The sequence below is a fragment of the Dendropsophus ebraccatus genome, chromosome 4 (genome assembly GCF_027789765.1).
Source record: "Dendropsophus ebraccatus isolate aDenEbr1 chromosome 4, aDenEbr1.pat, whole genome shotgun sequence".
In the NCBI taxonomy this organism is placed as follows: domain Eukaryota; kingdom Metazoa; phylum Chordata; class Amphibia; order Anura; family Hylidae; genus Dendropsophus; species Dendropsophus ebraccatus.
In genome coordinates, this window is record NC_091457.1 from 157,424,793 (window position 1) to 157,452,521 (window position 27,729).

At 42.6% G+C, this 27,729-nt stretch overlaps 1 protein-coding gene across 1 annotated transcript; it reads right to left on the minus strand.

Annotated features, from left to right (window-relative positions):
- Window positions 1–2,399: 2,399 nt before the first annotated feature.
- SLC30A7 (solute carrier family 30 member 7) lies at window positions 2,400–27,729 on the minus strand. Its single transcript, XM_069967540.1, has 11 exons — window positions 27,426–27,729; window positions 25,489–25,590; window positions 22,011–22,124; window positions 20,107–20,194; window positions 18,372–18,501; window positions 17,574–17,798; window positions 16,425–16,472; window positions 14,793–14,928; window positions 8,228–8,318; window positions 6,379–6,528; window positions 2,400–4,258 (listed from the first exon to the last, which is right to left on the minus strand). The coding sequence occupies exons 1-11, from the start codon at window positions 27,503–27,505 to the stop codon at window positions 4,211–4,213; spliced, it is 1,212 nt and encodes a 403-aa protein (XP_069823641.1). The 5' UTR covers window positions 27,506–27,729; the 3' UTR covers window positions 2,400–4,210.

A 27,729-nucleotide genomic window follows, 5' to 3' on the forward strand; every position in this document is an offset into this window, starting at 1 on the left:
TATGAGGACATGGTATTGCCCCTAAACACTTACCTAGTACCCCTCTAAAGTTGATGAATACTATGCACCTAGGTCTATTTGATGGTGATTATTTTACTCATGTATACTATACATCACAAATATTGTGGTAGTTCTATGTCCGTGTTCTACATAGGTCCCTGGAGTTTACCACTCCCATGATATGTCGTTGTGTCCACACCCCCATTTCTGAGTGATTGGTCGTTAGATTGATGGGTAGCCTTTTTAACCAGCACTTTGTTCACGGTTAATGTATGCTTGACAAAGACTCATCGCGAGTCGAAACGTCGTATTGCTTGTGAGCACAATAAAGTTTTGAAAACTTACTAGAAGTTTTTGGATGCTGTTGGATCTACTATTTTGAGCTACGCATTTTACCCACTCACTGAGATAGTGGGCCCCAGCGTGCATCCTCATATCGTGCTACTTGACAAGGATTGCCTAGTGCTGCTGGATCTCGTCGTTTGCTGAAAAGAAAACCCGACACATTGAGATGTAAAACATAGTTCCGGCTCTTTATTCAATTTTAAAGTCTCATCTGTACAGTCTATCCTGCTGTGTAAGCGACTGATTGTATTGTACAGGGTTTGGTATTGGCCTCGGGTTACAGATGTGCGACAACTGATAAATACCAAATCCTACGTACGAGCTGAAGTCCACCCGTTTGAGAAGGATCTGACAATGTAAGGTATGGCCGCCAGACACCTGCATACATCATCTCAAAAGGTTCTGGCTCCCTCTTTTTCACCGCTATGACAATGAATATGTTTACCTGCACATTTACAGTAATCATAGGGGAGGTGGGAGGTCAACTGCTGGTTGTAACGTCCTTCAGCTGAGGTCTACATCCACTTTGTAGACGCATGAACTGTGTCGTCTTCCTTGATGAACATTCAATAGTTCAGCTTTTCTCCACTCCAGTCCTCCCCAATCCCAAAAAAAAGATCGGGATTTCGTTACTTTGCCCATGCGTTCCCTTTGCCAGATGCCCTCAAGATGCCCCGGGACTGGAATCGAGAAATTGTGCTTTAGGGTGCTAACACACACGACCGATACGCAGCAGATTTAAAGCTGTGTTCAGTTATTTACATGAAATCCGCAGCAGAAAATTCACATGCGATACGGTGTGTGTTAGCACCTTAGGGTATTTTTATGGCGATTTTCTTTTTAAATTCCCTTTAAAACTTGTATGCAAAAAGTTTAAATACAATCCAGTAGAAAAAAAGGTTTTACGTCTCCTTTTAGGGAAAAACAAAAAAAAAAAAAACAAACCCACAACGTTTACAAAGCCAACGCTTACTATTGGTTTTTATTGCGGAGATCCAACTGGTATATGGAGTCTACGGCAATGCTCCATGGTAACAGTGTGCAAATTAGCTCTCCTCCATCTGAACGAAAACAGCCTCTCTAGCGCCACCAACAGGAAGCTATTCAGTAAGGGCCCTATTACACAGGACGATTATCCTGTGTAAATCGTTAATTTGTTCGAATTTAAACGATAATCATTCTGTGTAATTGCAGACAATAGAAAAATCGTTCGTATGCCGTTGATTTAGATCTGAACCTAAAATTATCGTTAACCGTTCGCTATAATTCCACATTCGTTCGCTCAAGTTCCGCATTTGTTCACCAATCGTTCAGTGTAATTGCACATTGTTCATTTTTTTGCTGGGATCAGAAGGAATAAACGATCATAGTAACGATCATAACGAACGACCATCGTTCTGTGTAATATGGTGAAAGATTTCAGGTTAAAGATAAACAATCTCGTTTGCGATCGTTTATCGTTAAAAATCGCTCCGTGTAATAGGACCCTAAGTCACTGTCTGACCTGTACCAGAGCCTTTGCAGACACCCATCTGTAGACGTTATTTCAGGGATATGGCCCCTTGTTGACAGTACAGCAGGGATGGGGAACGTTCGTCCCTCCATCTTCTACAACACTACATTTCCCAGCATGCCCGGGCAGCGAAAGCTTTTGCTTTGACTGCCCAGGCATGATAGGCAACGTAGATTTGCCTCAGATAAAGGGCAAAGGTTCTCGATGCCCCCATACAGAGTAGGGTGCAGGGGTATTTGAGGCTGTCTATTCACTGACACAGGGGTCGCTGACAATAGGTGACACTAGAGCCAGTTCTCTTCCTTCTGTAGGAGACCTAACTTACATATTCTTTTTCCCTATTGAGCACGGCCTGTAAGGGCCCTATTACACAGGGCGATTCTCAAGCAAAAAAAAAAAAACGTTATATTGTTAAAATTTAATCAGGCAACAATGGAACAACAAACAAAAATTCATTCCTATCTTTAGAGCTGATTTAAAAAACATTGTTAATCGTTCGCAAACCTTTTGGAGTATTAAAACCATCATTTGTAATTACGAGTGTTCAATACACACGATCGTAATTGCGACTATCGTTCCTTGTATTATGGTGGATGATTTCAGGTCGTTCCCAAAGATGCTCATTTGCAAACGTTTATCGGAGGAAATTAAAAAAAAAAAAAAACTTTTTCTAACATGACTCCAAGACTCCATACACCAGCTGGCTCTATCACTGAGAATCAGTACCCACCAAGCACTAGCAAAGCTATATCTTACCCAGCCCACCAGTACACTGCCCTGGTGCTTTGGCGACAGGGAAAAGACCCTAAAACAGTTTTAGATCAGACACTGACTTAAAAGGTAGGTACATACAAGAGGCAACTGAGAACATTGTCTGGAGGAGAGTTCATTTGCATATGTACGGACATATTACAACACTACTAGCGTTATGTTTACAGTGTACTAGCTATAGATGACCAAGTCCTATATAAAAATAATGGAAATATGGCACTGTTTAACAACACAATGATTCCACAAGCTCCGTAGGTTTACTATGAAATCTCCTGCAGCGAGCCACGGAGAGAAGAGCTCGGTCATGCGCTTCTCTCTGCCCATTCTAACAAGCATGATGGAGCCCGATCTAAACTTTTGACATGTCCCTGGGACACTAGGGATTATAGAGCCAATAATAGTGATAGTTCACAGTAAACTCACTTCAGCATAGTGTAAAGTATAGATAGACTACAGGTAGACTGTCAGGCCTTTGCGTCTTACAGAGAAAAATGGTTAAGAAGAACGGTGGTGGCGGAGGAACGACAGCAGAAAGCATTGCACCTACACATTCACGTGCCAGGACATGTTCTCTAGCCCTTAATTCCGGACGCCGGGAGGAGGAGGATACAGCCGTCCCATGTTGCCGGGTGATAGATATAAAGTCCCGTATAAAGGCAGGTAGAAGAGTCTGTGCAAGAGAAACCACTGAATGATAGCAGCACTGGAGGAGGAGGGGGACAAGGGCAGTCATTTTGCATCCTGTCATTTTCCCACAAACACGTTCCAAGCGAGATATGTTGTCAAGCAAAGCGACGTCTGAAGCGCGGGGGGAGCGGACTTCACCCCTCGTTGTGCTGTGGGAACTTCAAGTCTCCCAACGTTACGGTTGGGGAAGGCACTTGGGTAAGTATCCACTTTCCATACGGGACGGGGGTGATAATAACGTAGTCTCGTTCGCTTTCCTCACCGGCAGTGTTGCTAGTTCAGATATTTTTTATATATATATTTTTTAACACTGATCACAGTATCTACACGAAGCCGAAAAAAATCCATTTGCAGAACAGAGGGCTGCGGGTAAGTACGAAGCATTCCCTGCCGTGCAATAGCCTGCAGCCTCCTGGATATAAAGGACGGTCAGATTAAAACCCGCTCGTACCTGGACAATGTAGGTTACATATATGCCAGCCATGTCCTCAGAGTCCAGAGGTGGAGGGTCCGGATGTGGTTTCACAGTACAAATACATCCAGAGTTTATTCGCCCAAGGTGCTTACACGCTGTACGGTACGGCTGAGAGAATGATTGTATTTCGATTGGTATTACATAAGCCCGAACAAGGCAACAGGGATCCTGAACAGAGAGACCCAACGAGATGCTAAAAGAAGGCAACGTCTGACATGCGGTCCGTATTCTGTATAAAAAGAAGAATTGGATTTGAAGGAAATGTGGCACAGGTGGGAGACCCCTCTCCAGACATGAACTTCATGTGGAGATGCTTGGTCCCGATGGGTGCATCCCTGCAGTGGCTTTTTCAGAGCATGAGCTCAGGTCCTAGTGTTAACGTTGGTGCTTTGGTCCGAGAGATGAGGTCAAACGAAGGTTTACATGGCCGCCGTGTCTATCTGTACGTACAGCTGTCTGACGCCAGCCTGCGGAGAGAGATAGGAGCAAAAGAAAGTCTTCAGGTGGTGATGTGTAGCATGGTTCGTCTGCAGCAAATGTAACCCATAGGTGCTGTATACCATTCCTGTAGGTAGAAATACTGTTGTTCCGGTGATACCCGGTCTGTGTTAAAGGGGACGATCATTAATTTTTTTTTCTTTCAAATCAACAAGAACCAGAAATTGCCAGAGATTTGTAATTTACTTCTATAAAAAAAAAAAAAAAAATCAAATCTCCAGTCTTACAGCACTTATGAGCTGCAGGATGTATGTCAGGCAGGAAGTGGTGTATTCTTCTAGTCTGGAGAGCAGGAGAGGTTTTCTATGGGGATTTGCTGCTGCTCTGGACAGTTCCTGACATGGACAGAGGTGGCAGCAGAGAGCAGAGACTGGAAACAATATACCTCTTCCTGTAGGACGTACAGCAGCTGATAAGTACTGAAAGACTGGAAATTCTTTAATAGAAGTAAATTGCAAATCTCTGGCACTTTCTGGGACCACTTGATTTGAAAGAATTTTTTTTTGGTGAACAACCCCTTTAAAAAAGGGAAAGAGAAGCATCTAACCTAATATGTCCCTATTGCACATTCTTATTAGCAGTTATTAGGGATATTAGCAGTTTATGTACTAGGCCAATTAGGCATTTCAGTGCACTGGGGGTGGGGCTACCGACCAGGCCGGCCCCTTCTAATGAATACTAACTAGGAGAGGGAATGGGTGCACTTGTTAGCATATTAAATAAGCTGCTAATATCATGAAAAATAAAGCGGAGGAGATGAGGGCAAGAAACTTTCCTTCAACCTCAGCGCCCTGTCCACTATAGGGGGACATATCAGCAGGTTAGGTTCTTCAAACCTTCTCAAAATTTGCCTTTGGTCTCTGTTCATATTAGCACTGGGGGCTCTTTCACAGATCCCATCGCTTTTGAGAAGAACCACCGCCCTGCATGCAGACAAAACCCACATAGGAGATGGCTGGGGACCTGTGGATCTCTGTAGCTTTCAACTTTATGTGCCCCCTTAGGAAGCACACACAGTTGAAGGCCATGAAACAATTAGATGCCCTAACTTGAAGTCTCTGTTGTTTGTACGCTGTTTGCCCTGGGGTAAAACTGATTTGTTATGCATGTTCCTCAAGTATTTATGATTACAACGATATGTAACATGTATAACTTTTATTTTATTTGATGGCTTTTAAAAAATTAAAACTTTTTTTTTTTTAATAAATGTTCCTTAAAACGGCTGTATTCCCATGCTTACAGCGCTTTTATCCTTTGGTCTACAGGCTGTGTGAGGTGTCATTTTTTGCGCCATGATGTGTTCTTTCAATCAGAACCTTGTTTGCATATATGCGACTTTTTGATCGCTTTTTATTAAAGTTTTTCTAGATTTGATGTGACCAAAAAATGCGCAATTTTGCACTTTGGAATGTAGCTGAAAGCAATAGAGTGCCGAGCTGGGATCAGCGCCATTAAGGCACAGACCCCGGCCCAAAGCAGATGCTGGGATCGCCCCTCCGCGATCGTGTCAGGTGCGATACCCCCCCACCACACCACCAGGGAAAGGGGACAGTAAGTATTTAGATGCAGCTGTCACGTTTTTAATACTTAATTAGCGGGCACGGCGATCGGAACGTGCCCGCTAATAGCTGTGGTCCCAAGCTGCATATAGCACCAGCAATTCCGGCAGTTGAGAGCGGGCTCGCCACGCAACCCCCCTCTGAACTCCCCTAGCGGCACCAGGACGTTCAGTAACGTCCTGGTTCCCCTAAGGGTTAAATCGAAATGTGGCCACATTACTATGTGGGGCACAAGGGAATCAAGCTACATTATATTGGTCCACTAGTCACTGACCATGTCCATTGCACATGGATCTGGTATGGTGTCTTCTATTTATGTTGATGTGAACAGAATTCTGATAATCTCTTTATAGCGATTGTCTAGCCGGAGGGTGGAATGAATATAAAGCTTTGACCATTGCTCTTCTAGGATAGTGCTAGTGGCTGAATGCTGCCAGGCTGACATTGTGCTGTATAGAGAAGTTGGGGGAATTCCTAATAAAAAGAAAGAAAACACTAACATGGTCCCGGTCACATAACTTATACCCTACCTGTGTGAAAATATTATGAGTCTGACTGAGGATCCAGCGAGAGTCGGCCTCAGGGCCTACCAACAGCTTTAGGGTCCCAACATAGACATCAGTACAGAGAGTCCAGAAGTGAGGGTCATGGAGGTGATAGACACCCTGCAACTGCTGCACCTGGAAAGGCGAACAAGAGGGAAAAGGTAAGAACCCCATAACAGAGACTGATCCAGGCCTATCTATATGCGGAGGTCAGAGAGGGATCCAGGCCTATCTATATGCGGAGGTCAGAGAGGGATCCAGGCCTATCTATATGCGGAGGTCAGAGAGGGATCCAGGCCTATCTATATGCTGAGATTATAAAACCGCCATATCAGAGAGGGATCCAGGCCTATCTATATGCTGAGATTCTAAAACCGCCATAATAGAGAGGGATCCATGCCTATCTATATGCTGAGGTCAGAGAGGGATCCAGGCCTATCTACATGCGGAGATTATAAAACCGCCATATCAGAGAGGGATCCAGGCCTATCTACATGCGGAGGTTATAAAACCGCCATATCAGAGAGGGATCCAGGCTTGTCTATATGCTGAGGTTATAAAACCGCCATAACAGAGAGGGATCCAGGCTTGTCTATATGCTGAGGTTATAAAACCGCCATAACAGAGAGGGATCCAGGCCTATCTATATGCTGAGATTATAAAACCGCCATAATAGAGACGGATCCAGGCTTATCTATATGCTGAGGTTATAAAACCGCCATAACAGAGAGGGATCCATGCCTATCTCTATGCTGAGGTCAGAGAGGGATCCATGCCTATCTATATGCTGAGATTATAAGCCATTTATGAGTGATGTCCAGAACGCTGGTTACGTCCACGTATTGTACTTATAATCCTGGTTACTGTATATCTGCAAGACTACAGGAGGCGGCAAATACAGGGACGAATCTGACCTGCTGATACCTCCATATAGAACACGGGTTTCTTACCATTATCCTCCTACCCCCTCCCTTTTAAGACAGGCCGTACAAGCTGCTGTGCTGATATTTATTAGACGGTACGGGCCAGATCGGTGCACTGGGGTCAGTAGTCCCGACCCCAGTGCATCAAACCACCTTATTAGCATAGTGACTATGAAGGGGTATTTAACTCAAACATAACTTTTGATATGTTGCGGCCCATGGTGAGACTAACAATTCCTTCCATACTTTTTATCTATTCAGTGTCCTTCCCCCAGTTCTCAGCTGCTGATTTGTGCTGAAGACACAAAAATCTGTGTGTGAACTTTTCTCTCTGTCTCCCCCTCTTACCCCTTCCCTTCTAAGACAGCTGATGTAAACAAGTCCCTGAAAGGCTGTGTCTGCAACATTGTAGCTTATTTGTAATGCTGGAAGGGTTAACCACAGTGAGTTCATCAGCAACCTTACCTCAGAATAACCCTCCCAGCATTACAAAGAAGCTACAATGTTGCAGATACAGCCTGCCAGGGACTTGCTTACATCAGCTGTCTCAGAAGGGAGGGGGAGACAGAGAGAAAAGCTTGCAAACAGATTTTTGTGTGTTCAGAAGAAAGCAGAAGCTCAGAATTGGGGGAAGGAGACTGAATGGATAAGAAGTGTGGATTGAACTGTTAGTCTCAACACAGGCACCAACATATCAAAAATTATGTCTGAGTGGAATACCCCTTTAAACTTCAAACTGCACGGAAACGGCGCTGAGAGTGAAGGTAAGACACTTCCCTTCATCCTCATCGCCCCATGTGCTGTAGGGAGATAACAGCAGGTGGATAGGTAAAGGACTAGGCCCAATCATCACTTCTTTATTACAAACCCTCCCCAAAATCAATGGGGGTGGGGGGGTGTAATATACATACCCGCTGATAACATTCAGGAAGCAGATGGTCCAGGGATGGAGGAGTTCTCTGCATCAGGATACCGATTGACTGCTTGAGTAAAGGAATAACACTGGAAGGAGAACGGTAGGATAGGATTAGTGTTAGAACATTCTAAAAAAGTGCTTAAGTTACGACAACATGTGGTCCATATTATCATTACTACTCATCAGGGGATACCGCAAGGAACTGATAGGGCTCTGGTCACATTGTTATTCACAGAACCATGTGGAAATCCTCCCGGGAACATACTCTGAACATAGCCATATAACCACTGGAACACCTTGTCACCTGCCCTGAATGTGCACCAGAGTTCTCCCTAGTTGTCATCCATTGGGCCTAATCCTTGTCATCTGCGCCTGAAATTGGTGACTGCAAAAAGAGGTTTTCTATTACATTTCAATGGATTGGCAAAAACTTTCATATGCTGCAAATTGTTGTTATTCCATATAAAATGTGGTTAAAGGGGTACTCTGGAGATTATCATGATTATTATTTGCTTATTTATTTTTTCAGATCAACTGGTTTTAGAAAGTTATACAGATTTGTAAATTACTTCTATTTAAAAATCTCCAGTCTTCCAGTACTTATCAGCTGCTATATATCCTGCAGGAAGGGGTGTATTCTTTCCAGTCTGACACTGTACTCTCTGTTGCCTCCTCTGTCCATGTGAGGAACTGTCCAGAGCAGCAGCAAATCCCCATAGAAAACCTCTCCTGCTCTGGACAGTTCTTGACATAGTTCCTGAGAACTGTGTCAGACTGGAAAGAATACACCACTTCCTGCAGGACATACAGCAGCTGATAAGTACTGGAAGACTGGAGATTTTTAAAAAAGTATATTACAAATCTGTATAACTTTCTGGCACCGGATGATTTAAAAACATTTTTTTTCTCTCTGGATTACCCTTTTAAATATGAATTCAAACAAACTTGGTGCAAGTCTGTTCTAAGAGTATGTTCACACTACGTATAACACCGGCCGTTCTTTGTTACTGAAGATCATCACGGAATAACTTCATTTCTGATTAATTGGGATGCGGGCGCATCCGTGTGTGCCTGCATCCCAATTCACCGCTGCACACAATGGAGCGTGCGGCCGGAGTATGAACTCATACAGGTATGTCAGTTTTTCTTGTGCCCGGTTAGAATCCTGGTTGAAGCGTATACTATGTGTATATGCTCCGGCTGGGATTCCATTCATTCAAACAGAGCATGTGCTGTGTATAAATTTATACAAAAGATACGTTGTGTGAACACGGCCTAAGTTTGCAGTGTACATTTAAGGTGCATGTCAGGAGGATTTCCCCAACATAGACCTCTGACCCATCAACCCTTAGAAGCGAATGATCTATATAGTACTATTACAGGTTGCGTCTACACCACAGCGGGGGTGCAGTTGGGGTGTTCGGTTCTCCCCACATTGGTAATATTTGTCCCTCAGAAATAATGCAATGTATGCGACGGCACATTTACTGTTACACCACATTATACTAACATTTCTATAAGCTCTAGGATGGGGTTCGGGCGTTGTCTATAATAAACCACAACAGGAACTACAGTCAAATCATGTACAAAATGCTCACGAGGCACACAGAGCGCTGTGCAAGTCACCACAAGAAGATGGCAGAGACCCTGCACGCGAGGAGGAAGAGAAGCACAACAAGGTCCATAACACACACACTCAGTGTTATCCGTATGTTACCGCCAGTGCTCCGGCTGCTAACAGTCAGCTGGTGGGGAAGGTCCTGACCTTGGCAGATGAAGAAGGTCACGACCTAGGCTTCTCTCTACTTCCTCATTTTTCGTATTGCTTCTCGTGCCCACCTGCTCTCGCTTGGTTTCGCCATACGGATTATGGGGAACTTACTCAAAATCAGCTTCATGTCTGCCAACCACCAGATATTAATAAATAAACAAAAAACACTTTAACCCTTAAAGGAAGGGTTGCTATTTTCTCTCTTTCACCGTCCATGAACCATACGTTTTTTTTTTCTGTTCATCGACAAAAATCTTTCAAGGATTTTTCTATTGCAGGAAGAGTACTAAAAAAATTTGGACTTTTGTTTATATGACATGCAGTAAAAAGAGTAGATGTGAACTTTACTCTGTGGGTAATCGCAAATACAACCATACCAGAATAAATGTAGTTTTTAGGATTTAAAGGGGGTTTCTTCCAGAGACAGCCCCACTCTTGTCTCCAGCTTGGGTGGAGATTAGCTGCTCCGTTCCATTGAAGTGAATGGAACTTGATTGCAAACCGCACCTGAACTCAAGACAAGAGTCGTGTTGTCACTAAAAGAAAGTGGCCATGTTTTTATAGCACTGGATAACCCCTTTAAAAAAAAAAGATAAACCTTTGTCTACTCTGTGATTGTAGTCACTTTTGATAAGTTCTATTGTTTGGACAGGATCTATATAAAAGTCTCACAGCCGACAATGTATATCAGAGCAAAAAACCAAGCCGTGAGGAGGAAAAAGCTGCCTATAGAGCACAGAGACAGGATTGTGTAGAAGAGCAGATCTAGGCAACTACTCCGAACTAAGTAATCGGGGTGGAAGGGCCTTGGTAAGGGAGGTGACCAAAAATCCAATGATCACTCTGGCCAAGCTCCAAAAAATTCTGAGTGCAGATGAAGAAACCTCCACCAACCAGGGGTTAATGGCAGAGTGATCAGAAAGAAGCCGCTCATCAGTAAAAGATACATAAAAGCTTACAAAAAAAAATAAAAAAATAAAGAAAATCACCCAAAGGTCTCTCAGACTGTGAGAAACAAGATTCTCTACTTTGAGGAAACCAGGATTGAACTTTTTGGCCTCAATTCTAAGGATCATGTCTGGAGGAAACCAGGCACTGCCCATCACCTGCCCCATACAATCCCTACAGTGAGGCCTGTTGGAGGTAGCATCATGCTGTCGGGATGCAGGGAACAAAAAAGAAAGTCTGTGTTTTTATTCTCATATGTTGTGTCTGAACATACGACTGCTTGTACAGTACCCTGGATTACTTATATATTGCAGCGTACTGTCACCTTACATCATACATGGAAGGCCAGCGGTCTGGTGTAATAGCAGCATGGTGTAACACCTCTTCCGTCCGTCTGACTGCCCAGATGCCACGGTTACTATCAACCAAAGAGGTTTAACCCTTTGAAGACTAAACCCAAAATGACCCAGTGGACCGCGCCAATTCTCATTTTTGTGTTTTCTTTTTTTTCTCCTCCTCTTCTAAGAGCTCTAGCACTTTCTTATTTCTATCTACAGGGCCATGTGAGGCCTTGTTTTATCCGGGAATAGGTGTACTATGTAATGGCGTCTTTCATTCTACCATAACATGAAGTACAGAACCTAAATATTATTTATGAAAATATAAATTGGTAAAATTGTAAAAAACAATGCAATGTAAAACAATGTAAAATTTTTTTTATATATAATGGAAAAAAAAAAAAAAAAAAAAAAAAAAAAAAAAAAAAAAAAAAATCGGTAATCATGGCGCATTTTCCCACCTTTTTTTATTTACGCCGTTCACCACACGGGATGACAATTGTTATATTTTAATAGATCGGACAATTACGCACGCTACGGTATATAATATGTTTATTTATTTAATTATTTTTATATGTTTTATTTATCAAAAATGGGGAAGGGAGGTGATTTTTACTCTTAGAGTACAAACACACACAGCAGATACGCAGCAGATACGCAGCAGATTTGATGCTGTGTTCAGTTATTTAGATCTAATCTGCTGCGTATCTGCTGCGTATCGCAGCAGTAAATACGCAGCGTATAAGCCGTGTGTGTTTGTACCCTTACTGGGGCTTTGGGGTATTGTAAAAAAAAAAAAAAAAAAGTTTAATTTTTTTTTTTCCCCCCACACTTTTTAAGTCCCCTTGGGAGACTTACCTGCAATTATTAGATTACATTCACTGATTACTGCTATGCCAAAGGCATAGCATTGATCAGTGTGATAGGCGATCTGCTGATTGAGCCTGCCTGTGGCTGCAGAGAGGGAAGTAAGAGCCCCCTGTCAGAGGGGGGAGAGGCCCCTGTCACTTACACTTAAACGCTGCAGTCGTGCTGCAATCGCGGCGTTTAAGGGGTTAATGACAGCCTTCAGCATGATCGTTGCAGTCTGTCATTGACGGTAAGGCTCACTGCAGTCAGCCCCCACCTGTTATGAAGCACGCTCCGCTCCGGAGAGCGCCTCATAGCTCCCTAGAGACTCAGGGTGTAAATGTACGTCCAGGGTCGTCTGGTGACAGACTTTCAGGACGCACATTTACGTCCAGGGCCGTCTAGGGGTTAAAGTGTAACTATCATTTGTAAAAACTTCTGTGTGTATCGGTGGGATGAAGGGGCAGAAGTGCTCAGCAGTGCACGCTTTGCCCCTTCATCTCTGCTGTGCGGAGTTGAATTCTGTAGACTGCTAATACAAGCCTTCCGGCCAGAAGTTCCATAGGCTCTACTATAATTCAGTTATACTGCAATTACAGCTGAGATGAAGGGGCAGAGCACGCACTAGTGAGCGCTTCTGCCCCTTGCGTTCTAGCGATCGGCAGGGGTCTCAGCTCTCTGCCCCCGAACGATACACACTTCTGACATGTCGCTATGACACACACTTTAAAGACAGCAAGAATGCTGATAGGAAGTAAACCACGGGGGATGGGAGAGTATGGAAAGAAATAAAAATCTATTTAAATTGTATATTTTTTCCTGCTATAGGCCAAGACGCACAAGACTACGATATGTTCTGGATTAGCAGATTATGATGGAAAAGCCTTTGAGACGTTCCATACCCCACTATGTAATGTATCATGGGGGCAACATAAAGTATATATGACTACTATGTGCATTGACCCATTGACACCAGACAGGCAGGGGCAAAAAAAGGTTATAGACATCTTTGACCTCAAAAGATTTGATTGCTTGCGCATGGGTCTCCAAACTGCGGCCCTCCAGCTGTTGCAAAACTACATTTCCCATCATGCCTGGACAGCCAAATCCAAAGCTTTAGCAGTCCAGGCATGATGGGCGTTGTGGTTTCGCAACAGCTGGAGGGCCACAGTTTGGAGACCCATGGCTTGGGGTCTCATTGTTTAGATCTAGACTGACTGCTAGTATTAAGTGTTAAGCCAGCGCTCTCCCAGCTCTGTGCCATGTGACAGACACGCTTCCAATGTAGGTCTAGGTGGGCGTCTCGGATGCATGAACAGGGAGAAAAGTGCTCAGCTACGCACAGGATCTAGCGATCAGACCCTGACCAAACATTTAAAAAGTATACACGAATAGTTTTACAGTCATTTCCAGGAACTTTTGGCATGTCTGAGGACATGTATATAGTTACTGAAGGCACCAGGTCTCACTGCTGAGCCCCTAAGATACAGCTGGGGGGAGGGCAACGCAGTGCCATCCACTCCCCGACTGGCAGGGACATGAACTGAATTGACAGGTGCAGACACGATGCACTCAGCAACTTTTGACATCTGAGTCAAAAGTTACTGGATATTATTCAACACCTTTACTCTTTTTCTCCTGTTTGGTTTCTACATTTAGCATTTATTACAATAGAAGCTGCGGGGTGCCGTTCTGTACTCATACATCACATGCCCCCCCCCCTTCCACTCTTAAAACACTCATTCTGCCTCAGATTTTAGTTTATTAGATTTCGGCCTACATTACTGTTCAGGGGAGCAGAACCTAACTTTCATCTTCCCTTATAGTGTGAGAAAAGATGTGCAGGTGTTTCCCCAATCGTGTACCAGAACTGGGGAGAGTAAAACACATAGCAACCAACTACTGAGGGAACTGAGACATCCAATAATTTGACTACCTGTAGGCAGACCTCGCTTTCTGATTCTCTAAAAAACCACAAGATCAAGCAAAGCTCACTCTATGTATATAAGGAAAGTAATACAGCGTGCCAGCTCTGATTCATGCACCACAAAGGATGGTATGATGATGTGCTCATTTATATACTGTAAAATTCCCTTTAAGGCTATGTTAAAAAGAAAAAACCTAAAAAACGTGAGGCTCAATTTACTCGTACAATTGTAATTTTGAGCCCTAAAATATGTTGTGTGAACAGAACCTAACAGCAATAATATTTTTCAACTGATGGGCTCCATATATATGACAGTTGCTCTATTAGGCTATGTTCACACAACGTATATATTTTCGTAAAACCACAGCCGTTGTACAACGTGATTATTACGAAAATATACGTTACCTTCCAGTCTATGTAATCCAGGCCGGAGCGTATACACATCCGGTTGGGATCCCTAGCGGCGCCGCAAACAAATGACATGTCAGTTTTCTGCGGCCACTATGCAGTGAATAGTGGCCACAGAAACCCTGTCAGTGCACACTGTGGAGAGTTCTGATGCGGGGCTAAAGATCCTCTGGCCGGTACTGCAGTACTGACCGGGATGATCTTTTCAGAGACTGGCCATTCCCTGACCCGGCCGGGTCACAGAACAGCCAGTCTCTTACACCATCTGCACATGCACTCAGGCTGTTTGGATCGTCATACAACAACTTGCAGCACTCACCTGACAAAGATAAGCAAGGCGATAAGCATTGAGCAAATCGGATCTGCAATCATCCACCCGTAGCGCTGCATCAGGATAGTGGAGATGATCACACCGATGCTGCCTAGTGTGTCTGCGACAATGTGCAAAAATACTCCTGGAAGAAGAGAGTAAAGATGTTCAGCATGGTATCCTGGACTGTGTAAATCAGAATTTATGTAGCCAGACTCAGAAGATATCAAAGTCTATGGACAAATGTGGCAGTGTATCTGCTGTGCCAGAAATCTACGGTCAGGGACCACATTAGTGCAGAACAGATCATGTAGTATCAGGCGTGTGCCTTGAATCATCTGGTTGCAGAACCAGCAAGAAGATGATAACAAGGAGGAAATTGGTTATATAAAGTATGCATAAAGCTCTGCTTGCTATACAAAATAGAGATGTGGTGGTTTGGAGGGAAAATCCCTTTAAATAGGTTCTGATTTATTTCTACACTAAACAAATTATATATATATATATATATATATATATATATATATATCAGAGCTTCCTTATTCTTATGCACAGCATCAGATCCTTTGCACAGGAAAAAAGGAAAAAAAAATCTCCAGAACTAATAATAATAATACTAATACTAATAATAATACTAATAATACTAATACTAATAATAATAATAATAATAATAATACTGAAATGTGAGATGTGAAAAGAATTAATGGTCAGGATCTGAGTGATTTCTGCAATGGGCCAGAAGAAATATACGCCAAGTGTGTTCTCTCCAAGCTCTGTTTTGCATGACCGAGATGGAATATCATTGCAAGGTAATAAATTTGTCCTGGTTGTAGCGGACAGAACAGGGAGAGAAGCGCTCAGCCACAAACTTCTCTCCCCTCTTTTTTTTTTTTTTTTTTTTAAAGGGGTTTATGGGCTAAGGGTCCATTTACACAGAAAGATTATCTGAAAGATTATCTGCCTAAAATTTGAAGCCAAAGCCAGAAACAGACTATAAACAGAGAACAGGTCACAGAGAAAAGGCTGAGATTTCTCCTTTTCAAATCCATGCCTGGCTTTGGCTTCAAATCTTTGGCAGATAATCTTTATGTGTAAATGCACCCCAAGTTTACTGATGACCTATCCTCAGCTGTTTGCAGGAATCATGGTGCTCTGCACAATGCAGTGGCTGTGCTGGGTTACCGCAGTACAGAGCTGTCTGGTCCAGTTGGTATAGATAACCTTAAAAACTTGCATATTATGAGTATCTAGTAAAATATTTATAAAGGGAGAATACATCACACCGTCATATGTCAGGGCACAGAGACACTTCAAATATAAAAAAAGATTTTGGCAAAAAAAAAAAAAAAAAGGGCGTGCATAGGTAACGGTTCTTTACTAGTGCTCTGCTGCCCCCTGATGGACATTAACAGTCAAACCGATGACAAGATACATTGCTGACATTTAATTGACAACTGAGTGGGTAACACCTAAGCAATGTAATATACAAATCGGCACACGGTGACCCTAGCCAAAGTATATCCTCTAACATGGAAATATGCATGCCTAGATATGTAAATATGAATAGGAGATAGAGCAGTTATCCAAGATTAAAGGTTCAGTATAACCATCTACGAGCTTCCATCCATGCGTGAAACTTACCTTCTAATATCTGTTTGCTGGATCCTCTATGCTCCTCAGGTGGTTGATCTACAAATAGAATAGAAGTGAGTTTCATATGATATATCCCTATGTAATCTTATATCAGTCAAGAGAAATGGTTCAATGTGTCACATTAGGTTAAGACTAATGTGATTCATGAAACATCCACTGACTGCAGTGTAACGCGAGATACTCTGAGCCCCATCACAGATATTAGACGTGATAGATATATATATATATATATATATATATATATATATTATATATATATATATGGTCTTATTAACATAAAGATGTCTAGTAAACCAATAACAGAACTTAAAGGGGTACTCCACCAAAAAAAGTTAATAAATAGAGATAAGCGAACCTGGATCATGCTTGAGCCCATCCGAACCCGAACTTTCGGCATATGATTAGCGGTGGCTGCTGAAGTTGGATAAAGCCCTATGGCTATGTGGAAAACATGGATATAGTCATTGGCTGTATCCATGTTTTCCAGACAACCTTAGAGCTTTATCCAAGTTCAGCAGCCGCCACTAATCAAATACTGAACGTTCGTCTTCGATCGACTCGAACTCGGTTCGCTCATCTCTATTAATAAAATGAACTGGTACAAGAATGTTATATAGATTTGCAAATGGCTTGTATTTAAAAATCTCCAGTCTTTCAGAATTTAGCAGCTGCTGTATGTCCTGCAGGAAGTGGTGTATTCTTTCCAGTCTGACACAGTACTCTCTGCTGCCACCTCTGTCCATGTCAGGAACTGTCCAGAGCAGGAGAGGTTTTCTATGGGGATTTGCTGGTGCTCTGGACAGTTCCTGACATGGACAGAGGTGGCAGCAGAGAGCACTGTGTCAGACAGTAGAGAAAACACCACTTCCTGCAGGACATACAGCAGCTGATAAGTACTGTAAGGCTCAGATTTTTTTTAATAGAAGTAATATACAAATCTGTATAAACTTTCTGACAACAGTTTAAAGGGGAAATAAAAACATCACCAAATTACCCCTTTAATGGTTCATGATTGCAGAATACAGACAAACCCTATATTACCATGGCTGCATCTGCAAAGCAACTCTCAGTTGTAACCTCTATTCTCTGTGAAGCCTGTGAATAGAACCTAAAAAGTCTCACTACCATATACTATACCTGAACCAAATCCATGTCCATGACCATGTTTATGGCTGTGATCTCCTCCATGGCTGTGTCCGTGATCTCCTCCATGGCTGTGTCCGTGATCACCCCCATGGCTGTGTCCATGGTCTCCGCCATGACTATGCCCATGATCACCACTATGGCTATGCCCATGATCACCACTATGGCTGTGCCCATGACTCAAGGAACCATTAAATAAAGAATGACTGTGTCCATGACCTGAAAGAGAGGAAGATTACACAGAGTAAAAACATGTACTGGCTGTAAGTCATATCTAAAGGAAAGAATGAGAAAACATCCAGAAGCAGAGACCTATACCTGCTACGTCACAATTGTATCCTGTCTGTTCAATTTTAAAGCTTTACTGTCGTTTGTAGTAACGTTTGACATCAGTTATGTCAGAAGTTACTGATCGTAGCAGCTCTCCCTCCCTGACACCTGCTGCAATCCCAGGATACAGCCGGGGAAGTGCACAGCAGTATGCATCTCTCCCCGGCAGACAATCGAGACCCAGGTAGAGACTTGCGATGCTGTGCACTCCCCCCGGTGTGATGGGTAAATTTTGACACATCAAAAGTTACTAAAAATGACAGTAACACTTTAAAAGGCACAGATACCTTAAAGAAATTCATGAGGACAAGGGGAAGATCTGAGTTACAACATAACAGAAACGCAATAACCATATAAGCAAATATCTGAACAAAACAGAAATGTAACTACATGATCCACGCATATAAACGATAAAAAAAATCTGACAGAAAACTAAAAATTCCTGCACAAAAACCAGCTTACCACCATCATGTGAGTGCCCATGATTGCCGCCATGCTGGAACACAAATATTCCTATGAGGTTTACAAGGAATCCCAGGACAGACACCGGCAGCAGCCTTTCATGATGGACCTCAGGGGTGTCCAGCGCCCGCTGCAGAGACACAACACATATACATTTATACAATGGAGCTGTATGTATACATATAGACATTTATACAATGGAGCTGTATGTATACACATTGACATTTATACAATGGAGCTGTATGTATACACATATACATAGGAACTGTTGTACAGTCAGGTTAAAGGGGTTGTCCAGGCTGAGAAAAACATAACCACTTTCTTCCAGAAACAGCACCTCTCCTGTCCTCAGTTTGGGTGTAGGGGTTTTGAAACTCTGTTCCTTTAAAGTGAATGAAGTTTACTGTAATACCACACACACAGCCTAGGGCAGGGGTGGCGCTGTTTTTGCAAGAAAGTAACTGTGCTTTTTGTAATCCTGGATGAGCCCAATAAAGGTCACATTAGAAGTCGTCTAATATTACACATCTGACTTACAAATCAGAAACCATAAAGCGGAACAAAAAAGATTATATAACGGTAACCTGAGCAGCCATCTAACATGGATGTGGAATTTTTATAACCTCAAAGCAGAGTTTTCATTTTGGGGATGCGTCACGGCCCCATTGAAAAGACCGTAGAGTTACTGTGAGTTTGGGAAATTACAGCAAAACCAGTGACAGTACCGCAATGCCGAGTCCAAGTAATGGAGCATCCAAGGACCGACCTGTTCAGCCACCTGTGCTACTGTAGCACTTCTCTGAGGTCAGACCAGACGGGTTACCCTCACTTCCCCCTATATGCAAATATGTGACCTGATGTCATGGAGTCTATCCGCACGGCATCACTGTTGTGTTACATAAAACTATAAGCTTCAGTGAACTGAACAGGTCTTGCCTGTGTCGCTTCCAGCAGATCCTATTTGAACAGGACCTAACCCTACATAAGCTACAGCGACTGACACCGAGATAAAAGCACAAAGACACCAGTCATGGTAGATGCAGAGAACACTTACAAGCTTTTGTTCCTTTATCAGAACTTCTGGAAACCCCAGACAAGAGTATTTCATTTCTGAGTGAGAATGAGATTACAAGACTTAAAGGGGTTATCTAGGTAAGAAAAAACCCAGCTACTTTGCTGCAAAAAGAGTGCCACCCCTGTCCTCAGGTTGTGTGTGGTATTACAATTTAGCTCCATTAACTTCAATAGAACTGAGCAGCAAAACCCACAACCAAACTGAGGACAAGAGAAGTGCTGAAGGACAGCGGCTACGTTTCTCTAAGCCTGGACAACCCCTTTAAATGTGGACGCTTCGAGGTCTATTACACAGGTGGGTTCAGACTCTAAACAATAGCTAATCTGGTAGATCGGTGCTATTACAAGGCTCCTCTATTGTGCAGATAGGGCAGTGTGTACGACCACCTCATTTGCTGTAAGACACTAGAGGCCGTATACCTTTAAGTATCAAATGGAGACTCAGCAGGCAGCTACTCCTTCTGACTTTCCCATACACACCTGATTCAGGCAAATGTGCCTGTGCTCTCTATGTGAAGGTGGACATAAGATGCTGGCAAATACCTCTGCCGATTATCTCAATTAGAACAAAAGGATCAGGTGTGCGGATTAACCCTACACCCCAATCTTATGTCTCCCTGTTGGGGAAAGTCAGGAAGCTCCAATACAATGAGATACCTACCTCCACTCCCTCCGAGAAGATGAAAAATGCTGTGAAGATGAGGAAGAGACCGTTCACGAAACCTGCCAGGACTTCTGCCCGTACAAACCTGGAGATGGAGAGAGGAGGAATCAGTACATATAAGTCACTAGGCCCATACTACACACATATAGACATATACAGGCAATACTATAGACGTATAGACATATACAGGCAATACTATACACATATACAGGCAATACTATACACATATACAGGCAATACTATACACATATACAGGCAATACTATACACATATACAGGCAATACTATACACATATACAGGCAATACTATACACATATACAGGCAATACTATACACATATAGACATATACAGGCAATACTATACACATATAGACATATACAGGCAATACTACATACCTACAAATACAGGCAATACTGTACACATATAGACATATACAGGGAATACTACACACATTCAGACATATACAGGGAATACTATACACGTATACAGGCAATATTATAAATATATGTCTATATATATCATAGAGCTCTGCACTTCTCCCTCTCCCGTATCCTTCTGTCACCTGACTGCTTCCCTTTAACCCCTTTGGTGTTTGGCCGCCTGTTTGCACAGCAAATCTAATATCCAAATAAAGGTGCCACAGAAGGATGTGCAAACATTTATATAACTGAACAATTTAATGTGATTGTGATTAGAGTAAAATGTATTAATTAAAAAAAATTCACAACATGGAAAGTAATTTGCAAAAGAAAAAGGCGGCTGATCCGGTATCTGCACATTGATAGAGTCGCTCTGGTCCCTGGCTCGGTGCCGTCCCTCAGCGCTTCATATATAACATGACAGAAGAGAGGGGTATTTTCGTAAAGTGACGGTATTTTACTAGGATATGCCAATAATGGAGGCCCAATCTTTATGACTGTATTAAAGGGGTTATGCAGCGCTACAAAAACATGGCCACTTTTCCCCCTACTGTTGTCTCCAGTTCGGGTGCAGTTTGCAATTAAGCTCCATTTACTTCAATGGAACTGAGTCTCAAAACCCCACCCAATCTGGAGAACACAGTAGGGGGAAAGTGGCCATGTTTTTGTAGCGCTGGATAACCCCTTTAATGTAGGAGACGCAGTGCTGTCCTAAACTCTGAACTTTCCCATGCACAATGTAACCCGGCCACCCAGCAAAAGCTGCAGCCCACCTCAATCAATAAGGGCCGTGCTATGGTTCACTTTTGGGGGGCAGGGGCTGCAGTGAAAAAGTTCAAAGTGCCCTTGTCATTTAATAAAACAGACACTTCAAGAGTTTTGACTGGTTGGAGTCTTGGTGTTTATACCTTTATTAGAACTAGCCGGGGAAATTGCGGAGCTGCATGATTTCTTTCCCAGCCCGCTGCAGTCTTCGTCCAGTTGAAGAACACGGGCCCCACAGATTTATAAGAAAGCGCACCTTCTTCTGTACAAAGATTGCAGCAAGCTGGGGAGTAAAGTGCTGAGCTGTGCGCTTCTCCCGGCTCGTTGTAATGATGGCTATTAGGTGTCTGGACACTCAGACCCAGACTGATCACAACTTGTCTCTGTGCCAGTGATACTTTAAAATAAAACAACGTCGGCAGCATATTAGGCTGGGTTCAAATTACAATAATACGGATGGAAAAACCCATTGAACCATTTTTCCATTGACCTCCATTTCAACATACACAACAACATGGTTGACCACATTTTTGTGTACATTACAAAAACTGACGAGTGACAATGGAAGTCAATGGAAAGAGTTATGCACAAAAATGCACCCGTTTTTGGTAAAAACATATTTGGGGGGGGGGGGGGGGGAAGTAGTGTGAACCCAGCCTAAATCTATCAGCACCAACATCATCACATATACAGCCACCACACGTGTGCACACCTTACCCATAGGAGAACGCTTCATTCGTCTTCCACCGGGAAATAACAGAGGCTGCCAGGCCGGCTAACAACGCCGTGCAATCAAAGAACATGTGGAAGGAATCGGAGATCAACCCCAGGCTGGAAAGATGGAGAAATATTAGACATTTTCTTTCAAAACCCAACATTAATATGTTCCAGGCTAAGCTGGCATCTGTATTGGCACAGACAGGTTGCAGTAATGTCCATGTACACAGGGGATGCTAGAGCGCCTATCCATGCAAACACTGCAGTCATTTAGGGGCTTTTCCAGTGGAATTCCCATGTTGATCAGGTAGAGCAAGTGATTTCCCTTAAAGGGAATCTGTCACTACATGAAGGCAGGATATACTAGTGACAGAAATGTTGAACAGATCGTTGTATTATTTGTATAATTCTGTTTAGACGTTCTTCTAATATGCAGGAGAATAGGATCCTTCCCGCCGCCAACTGCTGCCGACAGCTAACTGACCATACACAGCATGGACAGATAACTGCCAATCAGCAGCTGGCGGGTGGAGTTTGCTGGTGCTCATGAAAATCCAGGACTACTGAGCTCATGCACATAATGGAGAGGGCTACTTACGGTCCATGTTATTCAGCAGGATATCTCTGGATCAGCTGCACAGAACAATGTAAGTGATACATCATTCTGTTCAGCTTCTCTGTCACTAGTTTATGCTACTCTTATATAGGACACCATAAACCTACTGACAGAGTCCTTTAAAGGGGTTGTCTGGCTATAGACAACTATACTGTCCATGCCAAGTGGAATCGCACGTGATTGGAAGTTGTCAAAATGATAACAGTATCAGAGAGAGGAGGACGGCGGGCGGCCCAGGTAAAGAGTATCGCACTCTTGTGTCCCCCACAGCAGTGTAGATTTGTACTTTATGCCGTACAACCCCTTTAAACGTACGTAAGAACTGCACTAAATTAATTCACGATTGCAACTCTTTGACATAAAGGAGCGTAGCACAACTACTGCGTGAGATCACCATTTTTTACGCATTATATCGGGTAACAAACTTTGGAATTAAAGCGTATGTGTCACATCTGCTGACTCGATCGGCGGAGAATTCCACTATGCAGAATTCCAGAAGTTCGGGGTAACCATGGCTACAAATGCACCATGATAGAAACGTGCACACTCAATTGGATCAGTGTATGGTGGCGGTGGTGGGGAGGGCGATAATAGCATGACGAACAACAAAAACAGGATAAAGGTAAGAGGACGACCTTCACTCTCGGTGCCGATGGGAACATAACAGCAGGTTACAGTCTTCTTACCTGTTGTTAGTTTCCCTATAACATTGTAATTACAGGTTTGGTAGAGGCTCTATATACAAATGCCTAATACCCCGATCAATAAAAGGTTAAAGAAATACCTATAAGTGCTCCCAGCTCAGCCTATACGAATGAACAAAGGAGGTCATGGTTATTACTAATGTCAGCGCTGATCTAATCCATCTGAAGGCGTCGGCGGGCGCCAGACAAACCGGCTCTAACCCCTAAAGGCGGTGGAGACATTTACCAAAAAAAGAGAAGGGAGGTCGGCACGACCGGAGATAAAAAAAATTCGGAACTTTATTCCAATGTGTTAAAATCTCCTGGTATAAAAGCCACAAGTAAGGAGACAAAAAGGTGCACGATCTTACACGTTTCTGTCTATCTGGCCCTTAAAGGGGTTGTCCAACGAAAATCTTTTTCTTTCAAATCAACTGATATCAGAAAGTTATATAGATTTGTAATTTACTTCTATTAAAAAATCTCAAGTCTTCCCATACTTATCAGCTGCTGTATGTCCTGCAGGAAATGTTGTTTTATTTTCAGTCTGACACAGTGCTCTCTGCTGACACCTCTGGCTGAGACAGGAACTCTGTCTCGGTTTTCTATGAATCCCCATAGAAAACCTCTCCGGCTCTGGACAGTTCCTGACATGGACAGAGGTGGCAGCAGTGATCACTGTGTCAGACTGGAAATAAAACAACACTTCTACAGGACATACAGCAGCTGATAAGTATGGAAAGACTTGAGATTTTTTTTAATAGAAGTAAATTACAAATCTATATAACTTTCTGATACCAGTTGATTTGAAAGAAAAAGATTTTTGCCGGACAACCGCTTTAATTTACCTACCATATAATTTCTGTCTGACAACGGGGTTACAGGGCCATGACCCCTTTTCAGGGGGGGTCAGGTGTAATGACAGGCTTCATTGTCCCATAAACTGTGCTGCAAAACCGGGGAGAGAAAATATTTAAGGTGAAATCGACTATTTTTTTAAATCGACTAATTATTAAATTTGGGGGAGTTTCACGTTTACAGCGTTTACCAAGGGGTAAAAACTGACGTGTTGTCCATATTCCTCAAGTCAAAATGATTACAACGATTCAGATATTCAGTTTTTTAAATTCTACTACTTTTAAAAAAAAATGTTTAAGGGGCACTCCAACAAAAATCTTTTTCTTTCAAATCAACTGGTGTCAGAAAGTTATATAGATTTGTACTTCTATTTAAAAATCTCCAGTCTTCCAGTACTTATTAGCTGCTGTATGCCCTGAAGGAAATGGTGTATTCTCTCCAGTCTGATACAGTGCTCTCTGCTGCCACCTCTGTCCATGTCAGGAACTGTTCAGAGCAGCAGCAAATCCTTATAGAAAACCTTTTCTACTTTGGACAGTTCCTGACATGGACAGAGGTGGCAGCAGAGAGCACTGTGTCAGACTGGAGAAGATACACCACTGCCTGCAGGACATACAGCAGCTGATAAGTACTGGAACACAGGAGATTTTTAAAAAGGAGTAAATTACAAATCTATATAACTTTTTTAAACCAGTTGATTTAAAAGAAATTAGCCACGGTCCCTAGGAGCTGACAGCAACCAGAAATGGCCCGATATAGAGAGCTTCATCTTTTTCATCTTCTTAGTCATGTGTTATTAAGAGGTTAAGATGCGGCTACACCCGTCTAGGCCAAACCACAGCTCTAGTGAGTAAGTGAAAGCACCGAGATCACAGAGATACTATCATTTCTCTATACCAGCAGCCAGGGCGAGACGTCAGATTATATAGAGGATATGCAAATATGGCCTCCATGACGTGATGACCTCATGATTGTAGCGATACAAGGTTATGTACAGATATTGTATATCATCATGTCGCTTTGTAGGAAAATGCTTTTAAGCTTGTTTACTATTTTGTGAATGGAGGGCGTAGTGCTGGTCATAGACCCAGCCGGTCTGGCAAGTAAAGAAGCTCTTAATACGCGTGACTGGTCATGTGATCAGCCGGAGAGACGAGTGGAGTTTGTCATCTGCTCCTCACCCTGTAACTCTTGTCATTCTGTAAGTGATAGCGGAGCGCTGCTCTGAGGCTACACAGTCCTTCATCACGAAAAGCGCTCAAAAGACGCAAAACTCTAACCGTGCCGTCACCAGGAGTATTATACTATTATTATTCATTACCTGTTGCTCCATATCCCATAAAATAATTCCACAAATGCAAATGAAAGATTCAGGCAGAGAAAACAGAAGAGATTCCTGGACGTGGAGTCCGAGAAGATCGACCTGAGGGAGAAAAGACATAAAATGAGCAAAAGAGAAAAGTGACGGCCATCAAAGAGATCATATACCTGTATATACATACATACATACAAACACACATCTCCTATATATAGTGTGAGGTACACATCATATATATCCCTGTAAATAGTGTGAGGTACACGTCATATATATCCCTGTAAATAGTGTGAGGTACACGTCATATATATACCCCCTGTATACAGTGTTAGGTTGATGTCATGTACATCCCCTGTGTATAGTGTACATGTTTACCCCCTGTATATAGTGTGAGGTAGACGTCATATATACATGTATATCCCCGTATATAGTGTGAGGTACACATCATATATACCTGTATACCCCCTGTATATAGTGTGAGGTACACATCATATATACATGTATACCCCCTGTATATAGTGTGAGGTAAATGTCATATATACATATATATCCCCTGTATATAGTGTGAGGTACACGTCATATATACATGTATACCCCCTGTATATAGTGTGAGGTACACGTCATATATACATGTATATCCCCTGTATATAGTGTGAGGTACACATCATATATACATGTATACCCCCTGTATATAGTGTGAGGTACACGTCATATATACCTGTATACCCCCTGTATATAGTGTGAGGTACACATCATATATACCTGTATATCCCCTGTATATAGTGTGAGGTAAATGTCATATATACCTGTATATCCCCTGTATATAGTGTGAGGTAAATGTCATATATACATGTATACCCCCTGTATATAGTGTGAGGTACACATTATATATATATACATGTATACCCCCTGTATACAGTGTGAGGTACACATCATATATACACACATGTATATCCCTGTATACAGTGAGAGGTACACATCATATATACACACATGTATATCCCCTGTATATAGTGTGAGGTACACATCATATATACACACATGTATATCCCCTGTATATAGTGTGAGGTACACATCATATATACATGTATATCCCCTGTATATAGTGTGAGGTACACATCATATATACATGTATACCCCCTGTATATAGTGTGAGGTACACATCATATATACATGTATACCCCCTGTATATAGTGTGAGGTACACATCATATATACATGTATACCCCCTGTATATAGTGTGAGGTACACATCATATATACATGTATACCCCCTGTATATAGTGTGAGGTACACATCATATATAGATGTATATCCCCTGTATATAGTGTGAGGTACACATCATATATAGATGTATATCCCCTGTATATAGCGTGAGGTACACGTCATATATACATGTATATCCCCTGTATATAGTGTGAGGTACACATCATATATACACACATGTATATCCCCTGTATATAGTGTGAGGTACACATCATATATACATGTATATCCCCTGTATATAGTGTGAGGTACACATCATATATACATGTATACCCCCTGTATATAGTGTGAGGTACACATCATATATACATGTATACCCCCTGTATATAGTGTGAGGTACACATCATATATACATGTATACCCCCTGTATATAGTGTGAGGTACACATCATATATACATGTATACCCCCTGTATATAGTGTGAGGTACACATCATATATACATGTATACCCCCTGTATATAGTGTGAGGTACACATCATATATACATGTATATCCTCTGTATATAGTGTGAGGTACACATCATATATACATGTATATCCCCTGTATATAGTGTGAGGTAAATGTCATATATATCCCTGGTCTACATCCTGCTACAGGACTACAATCCCCAGCATGCCATGTGGCTATGTGCTGTGTGTGAGGTGCGGTACCGCAGCCGGGTGACACGTGTACACATCACCTGATCCAGCCGGACACTTTCCGCAGCAGATTGAACTTAGGCGGCTTATACTCATCATCCTTAATAGAGAGCGGCAGCATCGTGACCCCGGTGCAGTGACACCCGCTGAGCCGGCCCACACTCGGGTGTTATCGCTCCCAGCACACTATGCCGGGGAGCTTCGTGTTACCGGCGCCCGGGGAGCCTGTATCCTGTCCGGTGTTCGGTCAGCACTCAGCTCCGGGAGCCGCTTCCTTCTTCCGGGGAGTTGCGGGAGACTTGACACTCAGGCACTTGGTGACCAATCACATGAATGAGCGGACTG

Coding starts and splice junctions, on each gene's coding strand:
- SLC30A7 (XM_069967540.1), bottom strand. CDS start 27,505: ATGCTGCCGCTCTCTATTAAGGATGATGAGTATAAGCCGCCTAAGTTC. Junction 18,502..20,106: donor TCTTCTCGGAGGGAGTGGAG/GTAGGTATCTCA, acceptor GTGTCTCTGCAG/CGGGCGCTGGACACCCCTGA. Junction 6,529..8,227: donor TTCCTGAATGTTATCAGCGG/GTATGTATATTA, acceptor TCGCCTTTCCAG/GTGCAGCAGTTGCAGGGTGT.